Source organism: Xyrauchen texanus, chromosome 47 (assembly GCF_025860055.1).
Source record: "Xyrauchen texanus isolate HMW12.3.18 chromosome 47, RBS_HiC_50CHRs, whole genome shotgun sequence".
Lineage (NCBI taxonomy): Eukaryota > Metazoa > Chordata > Actinopteri > Cypriniformes > Catostomidae > Xyrauchen > Xyrauchen texanus.
In genome coordinates this window covers 6,739,922-6,752,321 of record NC_068322.1, presented here as the reverse complement: position 1 = coordinate 6,752,321, position 12,400 = coordinate 6,739,922, and the positions used below count along the sequence as shown (strand labels likewise).

At 38.8% G+C, this 12,400-nt stretch overlaps 1 protein-coding gene across 1 annotated transcript in view; it reads right to left on the bottom strand.

The window, feature by feature from the left end:
- LOC127639023 (ELKS/Rab6-interacting/CAST family member 1-like) overlaps positions 1–12,400 on the bottom strand; it is a 293,380-nt gene that overhangs the window by 203,989 nt on the left and 76,991 nt on the right. The window contains exon 12 of the mRNA XM_052120833.1: positions 3,685–3,878. Within this exon, the coding sequence (XP_051976793.1) occupies positions 3,685–3,878 (194 nt within the window). The remainder of the gene's footprint in view (positions 1–3,684; positions 3,879–12,400) is intronic.

Genomic DNA, 12,400 nt, shown 5'->3' with positions numbered 1-12,400 from the left:
GACATGAATGTGCATCGAGCTAAGCATATGGAGTTTGTTATAGTCTAATCCTCACCTAACACATATCTGTTAAAAAAGCATGAGAGATGTTGAATGTCAGATTAATATTTACGAATCACAAATTCACCTCAAAACACTTCCATGGCCTGCATTGCTGCCAGTATCTAACAGCAAGAGCCTCAAAGCAAATAAATGCCTGCCAGGCTCTAGGGATTTTCAAAACTACATACTGCATTTTTTAAATCGACTAGTCTGTGGGTTGCCTGAACAACTAGTCAACTTATTCTTAAAAAATGGAAAATCTGTCATTTACTTACCTTTATTCCAAACTGATATGACTTTGCAATCAGCATAACATCTCAACAAACTCAATCTATCCCTAGTTGGCTTCTATGGAGCTTGGCACTCAGGAACTATCTCCAAATGCAGCTGTTAAAGGTCCAATTGAGAGTGAAAAGGAATACATGACTGTCAGTTCAAAATATCAACAGCCATGACCTCAAAGACGCTTCATCTCTGGACCAGATTCTCCTTTTCACTCTCCCTCACATTCCTGTGTGTTTACGCTTAAGCCTTATTTAAATTATTTATCTCCTTTATTTATTTATTTGAGCCAAGAGGAGAGGAGGCCTATATTTTGCCTACCATTAATTAGTCCAATTATACAGACCAAAAACACAGATGTTTACACCAGGGCAAACACCCATTGACAGAAAGCTCAAGAAATCCAGAAACGCAGACAAATACACACAGAGGTGAAACATAAGTGCCGAGGGGGAGCAGACATGTAGGAGAAGGTGTGTTCTACATTATGTCCACTGAACAGGTTGCGAACATTACGGAGCAGTATTGTGCAATGTGTAGAGAATTAATGGCATGAGTATACTTTCAACAATCACTGCGTCCACTATTTGGCCTTTGCCCAATTGGTTTACTTAATGCTGACTTCGGACTCATGGTCTTCACACACACACACACACACACACACACACACACACACACACACACACACACACACACACACACACACACACACACACACACACACACATACGTAAAGTCAAAGATAGAGGTTGACAGATTAATCATTCTTGAAGATTAATCTTCACCGATAACACATTTTTGGAGCTATCAGTTACCTGCAAAAATTAAAGTTGATAGTTCAGTTAGTTACTTTGCGTGAGGGTAACATGGAGGACCAAAGTGGTCCTCCATGGTCCTGTCCCAAATGGTTCCATAACCCCCTTGCCCTTGGAGGGCCTACAAGTTCACACTTTAGTGATGTACTGTTGCAAAACTGGTGGGTGGTGGTACATCTAGGGCGTAAAGGGGGATCATGTGAACAAAGTTTTAAACCATAAAATGTACAAATGGGACACCTTACAAATGGGAGACTCTTAGGTCTTATGGACTTCCCGGGCAGGCGGAAATGAAGGCCATGAAACCATAAGTCTACATAAAGTGAGCACTTAGGAAAAGGCCTGTGAATTCTACGCTCTCTGTGGTACACAAAGGGCAATATAATTTTGGGTAAGTACAATGTGTTGGGGATTAGAAAAACATCTACCATCTACATGAGCAATGCATCTATTTGACATGCTCAATGTCCAACATCCTATAATGATGTGGGATCAACAATGAAGTTGCCCTCTAAATCTCCTACAAGCTTCAAAACTCTCTGGTCTCATTCCAAAACAAACAGAGGATAAAGGATGACTGAAATACAGCAAGTGTAGGAATGCAAGAAAGAGAGAGCACAAATGTGAGGGAGAAAAAGAGTCAGAATTCTTCAGTGGGATAGTAGTAGTAACATAAGACAAGGAGCATCAGCTCTCGCTGGTGGTGGTCCCCAACCACCCCTTTTTAGAGAAGATGGGCCTGTCCCAAATTGTTCTCTAAGACCTTGTGGTCCTCCTTTGATCCCGCACTTTGCAGAAGTAAAGCCAAGCAGACTGAAGATTTATGAATTTCAAACCAGTGTGGGCTGAGAAAAAGAGTACATTGAGGGAGCATAGAGTGCATTTGTTCCTGGGATAAAATACTTATGGGTGGGTCACCCTCTCCCCAGGCCCAATGATTAGGGTGCACCACAGAGAACCTAAGCAGGCCCCCCTCATTACAGGGCCTGGGACACCCTGACTCTGTTGATGACCCTAGCATTTAAACCATAAAATGAAAAATAGGACACCCCACAGTTTTGTGTACCTCACAGACAACTGCAAACCAAGGACACAAGACCACAAGTCTTGGACAGGACCAATGTTGTGATTGCCATGTTGGCTTGGGGTGATAAGCTTTTTGTTAGTAGGGGTAAACACACACGCTCTTACAGTATGCAAAAAACCAGCAATGTGAATAAGGCAAAGCATTAGGCTTCACAGCAGATGGGGAATGGAAAATAAATTTGCTGAAATCACAGATATGAAAGAATGAACAGAGATAAATGGATTGCTTGGATAGAATTAGTGAAAGCAGTAGTGATTACAGACAGACAAACAGAAACCTTGAGGATAACATGCGTAACAACAAACATGCAGAGGAATACAGACTGCTCCACTTTTTGACAATCACACGCTCTTTTAGAGCCATTTACATAAAGCGTATATTTGCAACTGTCCGAGCTTTTTCAATAATTTTTTTTAATGTAAATGTGCTAGATAGATAGATCTTTGACCGTTGCATCTCATTTTTGTTTCCAGCATCTTGCGCAAGAGCAATGTGTTTTTAGATGCCTTGTTAAATAAAAAAGAACCTTAACCTTTAAAAAATGTGTCTCACTCTACTCATTACATCTAGTGTTTTTTTTTGTGCAAGAACGTATTTGGTCTGAAATCCCCTCTAGACAACCAAACTGAAAGTCTTTATCTCTGTCGCAAGACTTTGCAGTGGGTATTTGAAATGGCAGTATGACTGAAATAAAAGAATGAGGAGGGAAACCAGTAAAAGTGGAAAATCAGGCTGCATGTATTGTCTCGTACTTAAAGTTGAAGTGGTTGTAGGTTGACCTCCTGATGACTGTAAACACTGTGACTGTGGTGCTTCACCATTTGCTCAGCCAATGACAATGGAAGATGGGGGGAGTGTTTTGGAAACATGTCTGACAACAATATTTTTACAATACTGTTTGGTGCCGGGCCTGGGTCGCTCAGCGTGTATTGACACTGACTACCAACCCTGGAGTCGCAAGTTCGAATCCAGAGTGTGCTGAGTGACTCCAGCCAAGTCTCCTAAGCAACCAAATTGGCCAGGTTGCAAGGGAGGGAAGAGTTACATGGGGTAAACTCCTTGTGCTCACGATTAGTGGTTCTAGCTCTCAGTGGTGCGTGTGATAAATCGTGCATGGATCGTAAGTGTAGCATGAGCCTCCACATGCTGGGAGTCTACGCAGTGTCATGCACAACGAACCATGTGATAAGATAAGAGGCAACTGAGACTTGTCCTCTGCCACCCGGATTGAGGTGAGTAACCGCGCCACCACGAGGACCTACTAAGTTGTGGCAATTGGGCATTCCATTGGGAGATAAGGGGATCATTTTTTTTTTTTTTTATAAAAATAAATACTGTTTGATGCCATTAGTGGCACAGAGTTTACACAGCAGCTTTATTTTTTTCCCACATATGCTTTAGTGTGTGTGTGTGTGTGTGTGTGTGTGTGTGTGTGTGTGTGTGTGTGTGTGTGTATACCTCTCTAGCTCGCTGATCTTGCGGTCCTTGTCGTTCTTTTCATTCTCCATCTCTCTGAGGATCTCCAGCAGCCGATCCACTTCTGCCTGGGCCTTCCCAGAATCCTCCATGTAGTGCGCTACCTCCAGCTCAAGTGTAGTAATGCGCTCTGACAGCCCTGTGTTTGCCTGGGCCTCGACCACAGCCAACTGAGCCTAAACAGAAAAACAGTAGGATTTTATAGGGTGGCCATAACAAGGGGGTCTGGATTTTTATGAGTCTAAGTTGACAAGAGTGAGATAAGATCAAAAGGTCTGAATTGATCTGGAACACCAGATTAAAGGCCTATTCACACTAAGTCCAAACTTTGGGCACAAAAACACACAACACAACAATTAATGAACATGCACCTGTGGAACGGACGATAAGACACTAACAGCTTACAGGTAATTAAGGTCACAGTTATAAAAACTTAGGACACTAAAGGGATCTTTCTACTGACTCTGTAAAACACCAAAAGAAAGATGCCCTGTGTCCCTGCTCATCTGTGTGAACGTGCCTTAGGCATACTGCATGGAGGCATGAGGACGGCAGATGTGGCCAGGGCAATAAATTGCAATGCCGTACTGTGAGACGCCTAAAACAGTGCTACAGAGAGAAAAGAAGGACAGCTGACCGTCCTCGCCATGGCAGTCAACATGTAACAACACCTGCAAAGGATAAGGACAGCGGACCGTCCTCGCCATGGCAGTCAACATGTAACAACACCTGCAAAGGATCAGTACATCCGAATATCACACCTGCTAGACAAGTACAGGATGGCAACAACAACTGCCTGGGTTACACCAGGAATGAACAATCCCTCCTCACTGCTCAGACAGTCTGCAATAGGCATACATACTTTGTGTATGCCACACATAATTTTTCCAACAATTGTTTACAGACAGATTGTTTCACTTTTAATAGACCATCACAATTCCAGTGGGTCAGAAGTTTACATACACCAAGTTAACTGTGCCTTTAATCAGCTTGGAAAATTCCAGAAAATTATGTCAAGCCTTAAGACAATTAAAAAATTAGCTTCTGATAGGAAGTGTACTGAATTGGAGGTGTACCTGTGGATGTATTTTAAGGCCTACCGTCAAACTAAGTGCCTCTTTGCTTTATATTAAGGGAAATCAAATTAAATCAGCAAAGATCTCCAAAAAAAAACTATGGACCTCCACAAGTCTGGTTCATCCATTCAGCAAGAAAGAAGCCACTGCTACAAAACCAACATAAAAAAGCCAGACTACTATTGCAAGTGCACATGGGGTCAAATTAGGGCCGGGGATAAAACTATATCAATATTTATCGCGATAAAAAAAACTCCATGATATCGACAATAAGCTTTTGAGTAATTTTTAGTGTTCTACATCTAGACATGCGTGTTGCTAAAAACACATGTTCCAAGCCTTTAATAATAAACATCGATTTCTGTTCTAATTTTGTGAAATTATTCAGATTTCCTCATCTCTGACAAGGATGAAAGACAAAACAATTACTAGTTTGTATCCTAGTCTTTCTCAATTTAACGAAAGTAGAAAAATGGTCCATTCAGACTTTTACATTTTCAAAAGTTTATCTCTGGAGATACCCCCGAACCCCCATAGAGCATCATTCCTCAGTCACAAGGGCTTCTATGCCTCCATACTTTGATATCTGTATGTAAAGAAATATGAAAATAATTTTAAATGTAATATATATATATATATATCTTCATTATGATTCAAAATGAACAGATCGTCTTACAACATTCATATCCAACTGCACTCAATTGATAAACTCTATAAAATATTTTCATAGAAGATCACTCAGACACCACTGCATTGGCTGTGTCTGTGCCCCCAATGCAGATTTATAAAGACTATTTAGACTTTTCAGGATTTTCTTTTCTTTTCTTTTTTTGGAAATTCCAAAAAATTTGCAATGTGCAAATGTGAATGAATATAGTGATAAATATCGATATCGAATGACATGAAAAAGAATATAGTGATAATATTTTTCACCATATTGCCCAGCCCTAGGTCAAAGATCTTCCTTTCTGGAGAAATGTCCTCTGGGCTGATGAAACAAAAATATTAAACTGTTTGGCCATAATGGCCATCGTTGTTTTTGAGTGGAAAAAAGGGTGAGGCTTTCGAGCCGAAGAACGCCACCCCAACCGTGAAGCATGGGGTGACAGCATCATGTTGTGGGGTGCTTTGCTGCAGGAGGGACTGGTGCTCTTCAAAAAATAGATGGCATCATGAACAAGGAAAATTATGTGGAATATATTGAAGCATCATCTCAAGACATCAGCACGGTCACAAATGGGTCTTCCAAATGGACAATGACCCCAAGCATACCCCGCAAAGTTGTGGCAAAATGGCTTAAGGACAACAAAGTCTAGGTGTTGGAATGGCCATCATAAATCTCTGACCTCAATCTGATTGAAAAAAGCCTGTGCGAGCAAGGAGGCCTACAAGCCTGACTCCAATTACACCAGTTCTCTCTGGACGAATGGGCCAAAATTCCAGCAACTTATTTTGAGAAGCTTGTGGAAGGCTACCCAAAAAATTTAAACCAAGTTAAACAATTTAAAGGCAATGCTGCCAAATACTAACAAAGTGTATGTAAACTTCTGACCCACTGGGAATGTGATGAAAGAAATAAAAGCTGAAATAAATAATTCTCTCTACTGTTATTCTGACATTTCACATTCTTAAAATAAAGTTGTGATCCTAACTGACCTAAGACAGGGAATGTTTTCTATGATTAAATGTCAGGAATTGTGAAAAGCTGAGTTTAAATGTATTTGGCTAAGGTGTATGTATACTTCTCACTTCAACTGTATATTTATAACCATCTTAAGACAAATGTATATATGTATGTATGTGTATGTGTGTGTGTGTGTGTGTGTGTGTGTGTGTGTGTGTGTGTGTGTACACATATACACACACACACACACACACACACACACACACACACACACACACACACACACACATACATAACATATATAAATAAATATATAATATATTTCAGCAGAAATAAAATAAAACTTCTCAATGTCTTGTTAAATGTCATTAATTTCCATGACTTTTCCAGTCACTGAAATTACTAATTAGAAATGACCTGATATTTCTCTTTTTTTTTTTTTGTGGTCACAAGAACCCTTTGTTGCTTCGAAGCGCTGAACAGCCAACCTTTTGTTTTGTCTTACACTGCATCTCTTTGCAAGCTTTGGGTTTTGCATGGCGTTGTGTTCTCTATGGACATGAAGACATTGTGTATGCATGTTGCCCTAAACTAACTCCCCAGAATTTTCTAAAGGACAAGCCGCTTCAGAGAGTCAGGTTGGTCCCATCCAAATATGGCCTGGGCAGTGTCATGAGTTTGTGTGTGTGTGTGTGTTGAGGTCTCAGACAGGCACACCTGCAGGCTCTGTGTTAGGTCCCCCATGACATCACAATAGGATACTGTCTCATTACAAGCAGTGTGTGCGTGGACACATGGAAACACAATCAAGCTGAAGTCATCAAACTAATTAGTGACATTATGGCCATCTAAAGTGTCGGGTCAAGGACCTGCTCTAAAGAAAATGACATTTATTTCCCCAGATAATTAAAGGAGTCAATCCTGCGTTAATGCCCCTTTACTAAAAGTCCTTTAAAAGGACACAGGTGTCTTCCTACGATGAAAAAGCATGTCTGCTGTTAAAACACAAACACAGTGCAGGCTTTACAAGGTGAGAACAAAAGATCACTGTGCTATTTACATCATATCTATATGCTTGTACGTATGCATAACATGCTAGAATGCAGAAGACAGCAACACAAAAACAAACATTAAAAGTCAGAAAAATCTCTTTTTAAACAGCCATTTGAGCACAAGTGCACAGGTCTCACATATTGGCAGTATGTGAAGAGTTTTTTGTGTCTAATTAAAGATAATATTTGAAGGTGATGTTTATGACCCTCTAATTAGCTTTTATAAAGTCTCGACCTGATGTTGAGTAGGTTTCCACACTGACGGCCAAGAGCTTGTCATCCTCAAAGGAGGACTTGGAAACCAGTATGTGTGTAAAGGTGTGTATGTGGGCAAATTATTTTAAATTACTAGAAATTACTGTTTTTCTTATATTCTCTTCAATACTGGAGATGCTTGCTCTTGGTATTTTTTACAATAATAAGCAAAAAATATATACATATTAATAATAAGTGCTGGGTAGATTACTTTGGATTTGTAATCTGGTACTGATTACAAATTACATTACTAAATTGTAATTTGTAATGTAATCTCTTAGATTATAATTTTAGGTAATCTAATCGGATTCCTTTTTGATTACCTCTGACCTAACTTTTGTTTATTTGTGGATGCATTTGAGTAGGATAATTTTGTACCATTTTCACATAATGTTTCTTAAGTGCAATTAAGAAAACTTAAATAATGAATCAAGGCATAATCATTTTTTGTGTGCTTTACTCACTATTTATCTGTTAATAAGTGAAACAAAATGTTACTTAAAGGGTAATGAAATAGAAAAACACCTTTTGACTGATAGAAACAATTCACACCATAAACATACATATTTAGAAGACTATTAACATGCATTTTACAAGAGAACTTCTAGAATTATGGACAGGTTATCTGGGGTTTGTTTAACAAATGTGGTCTTGCAAAAGGTTTCAAAAGTTATCGCAGAGTACAAAAGCAATTTATAAAACTAAAACTAACTTTACTGTGGCAATGCAATTGGTTCAACATTTGTGTGGATTAGATTGTGAATATGAAATGACATAAACTTGGGCATTTTGATGAGTTTAATGGACAAAACCTTTCCAAATACATAGTGGAACATGGTTATATGACACACAGGGTAATTCAAATATAATTAAAATGTGTTTGTCAGGAGTTAGATATGCAATGTAAAGTTAAGAAAACATGCAAGCAAGCCTTTTAATGCTTCTTTAGATCTGACAGAAGTGGAAGACCCTGTTTACACCTGGTATTAAGATTGTGTCTCTCGGATCACCCATCGCTGTTTACACCAGGTAGCTTAAATGTGTCTCCTGTGACCACTAGTGTTTGGATTTGGAGATGATAATATACATCAATCACTATGTCAGTGTGTTACTGCATAATAATAAACTGCAAAAAACTCAAAAAAGACAAAGAAAGTGCTGAAAAAAACAGTGCGGTATTTCTCCCAGATGCATCTGAAATGTAATCCAAGCAGAACTCTTCGTTATTTAAGTAGATTGCCTGCATTAACCTGAGCTGCAAACGTTCGTGCTTCTCATAAGTGTCCCTGCACGTTGATATCAGACACACTGAAGAAGATCCGTGAAGTGCTCATGCTTACGTATATATCCACTTTTTTAAATTGTCCGATTGGATGTTTATTTAGTTTTAAAGCCACTCATAACCAGCTAAGTTTAAACACTTGTTTTAGCACAGCGGTTGATGACAGGTGAGGGGTGGCGCTTCGCTGCATCCAGGATGCATAGAAGATAGATTAGCATTTCCACATCAAATGAGATGTTGTCATTTGCGTTTTTGACCACATTTGTATGTGGTTATTGTGGTCCGATCACAATACGTTTTAGACCTGCATTTAGCGCTGACCACATGTGATCGGATCACCAAAAGTGCATCTTAATATCAGATGGAAATGATGTCAAAAGGATATTAACTTTGGGACGGCAGAGTTTACATAGCACAATAATGGGTTTGTTTTTTCTACTGAGTAAAAAGTGTAAAAAGTTTAAAAGTGAAATGATTTCTGTTAATCCAGTGGTCAAATGCTGAGTGAAATGCTCCATCTTTAGTGTAATTATAGTCAAGTCATTTTTATTTGTATAGCGCCTTTCACAACACACACATAACTTTTGGCCACCAGTGTGTGTGCGTGTGTGTGTGTGTGTGTGTGTGTATATATATATATATACACACACACACACACACACACACACACACACACACACACACACACACACACACACATATATACATAAAGTATGCAACAATGATACATACAGTATGCATAATAAGCAAATAGTAATGAGCGAATAAGCAAATAGTTGTGTAGGACTGGATCCATTTCTCCTCCCGTTCATCTAAATATGCAGAACTGCTGAAAGACACAAGCAGTCGCATGCAGCGCTCACTGCAATCGTTTTTATCAATACAAGCTTTTAATTTTTGTGTAAGACTATCTGGCCAAAAAAAAAAAAAAACATTCTATTCATGTAAAACAAGAAATGTCCTTATTATGGCATACTTTTGAGAAATCATTTAGTTTGGCTGCTGTCTTATGTTTTTTTTAAATTTTTTTATTATTAAAATATGTTAAAATATTAAAATACACATAAAAAAAAAGATGTCTGACAATTTGCAGTTTAGGACTACAAATGTAAGAATAATGGCTTTGTAACAATAGCCAGAGTTATCCATTTTACCCTCAGAAATTAAAAAACAAATCTATAATAATACATTTAATTGAGCCTTGATAGTGCTTGGTATCATATAGAAAAGTGGTATCGGCCAGTCGTAACTGCGCAGTTACTGAATTGCCTCATCAATTCTAATTTATATAGACAACAAAAGTGTAATAAAAAGCTAAATGTAGACCATGATGTAGGGTGTATGGTAAAACTATAGGCCACGTCTACGATGCTTTCACCCATCTATTTGTATAAGAATTACTTTAGCTTGAACAAATGCAGATATATATATTGTAACAAAGTGAGATGCTCCAAATTCCGAATATGACCAAATTCTGATTAAATGCAATATTCTTGCATGTAAAGTGTCTGTATGAGACCATTTGCCTAGCCGCATAAGAAAAAGATACATTCAGGGACACTAACAAACTCAAAACAAACTAGACACAGATGTGCGTTTAGAAAAACACCGAAACTGACAGCAATAGCAAAAGAAAATGACAGAGAGAGCAGACAATCAGACTGGGTAGGAAATAACGTGCATTAGTGCAGTTAATATCAGGCTGTCAGGGCCACTGTGTCTGCTCGTAAGCTCCGTGCAGCATGTTGGTATTGGAATGCAAGAGCGGTTCATCCACACAGCACCAATTCTAAGGAACAGACAGTGCCCCTCCATTAAATGTAGGATTGTGGGAAATGTGGTTTAATAATGTTGTTTAATAATGTGTGTGTGCCTGTGAATGATTAGCTGGGCAAAATAACAGAGCATCTGCATGAAAAGAACACACGTTAGATGACTGGCTGCAGTGTTTATATGCATACGTGCTAACTTTCATGACCAATAAATGTTCTTTTGAGTAAATATCACAATGTTGATGGATCTGAATCTGCATATGTGCACAGTAGACGTGTCTCTATTTGAAGTAGTAGTGGAAGTGCACTGGGCTGGTTTGTGTAATGTATATTGTTGGGTGTCTTGGTGGCATGTCTGTTCACATTTCTTAAGCTGAGCCAACACCTCTATCGGCGTACGCTCTTGGCGGTCAAGCGGGGACAGATGAGTCCCCACGCCCCCTTTCTGTCTCATCCAATCATAGCAGACTCCCACAGAGCTGTCAGCAGGTTTTCACTTGCCCCGCATTTAAATGAGAACCTGTGCGAACACAGACATAAAAACACTGCCAGAGATTTCATTACTCTTGGAACAGACGATGGGACCCAGTTCTGCATGGGAAGAGGTGTGTGTGTGTGGTGTGTGTGTGTGTGTGTATGATCTATATTATAGCTAAAAATCTGCAGAATTAAATGTACTTGCAGTTTTCATTTCAGTCTGAATATAACAAACACAATCGCATGCATGCATAAAAGCACAAAGACTGTGAACATCACATCATGAATATGTTTAAAGGAATAGTTCAACCAAAAATTAGAAACATGCAATTTTTCATTGATAATCTATCCCGCTGCCATATACCATAAATATCATTCATGCATCCGCATATTCACATTTGGCACATGGATATGTTTAGCAGCAGGTTTGACGTCAATGACACCAAGTGTCTTTGTTTACTACAAGTCTCGTAAAGATAGTTATGCACCAAGTTTGAATGTGAAGAAATATAAATGGCATTTCATAGACTTTCAATAATTTACAACATAAATGTCAATCATATATGGCTTTATAAGACATAGCACATCATGCACAAGTCACATGGATACTTTTATGATGTGTTTTGGTCCGTTTTGGCACTTGACACCCCGTTTTCACTATATGTCTACTTTGTATGAAAAAAAAGCTGTGTGAACACTGCAAAACTGCAAAAATAGAAAGTCATATGTATTAGACCAACACAATGGGGTGTAAATGACAGAATTTACATCTTTTGGTGAACTACTATTAATAAAACTGTTATAACATTAATCATTTTAATCAAAAACTGGAGAGTCTGTAAGAGCACGTGCACAACAGATTGAACATACTGCCACTCAATGCGACAGATATCAGCTTACGAACACAGCTCTCAATACAAGCTACGCTATGGAAGAACGTCGACCCACGCAAGTTCAACACTCTCATGCTTTAGATAAGGGAAGATCTCATGCAAGCGTATCTTACAACACTCAGAGACTTTGCTAGCTGCCTAACATTCCCCCTCTATCTCACATCCACACAAAACTAAACTTTAGATAAGCCTTGAGCTCATGCAAGCAAAGCTCCACTCACACATTTATTAGATTCTTGTACTGCCATGTACACACACATACATACA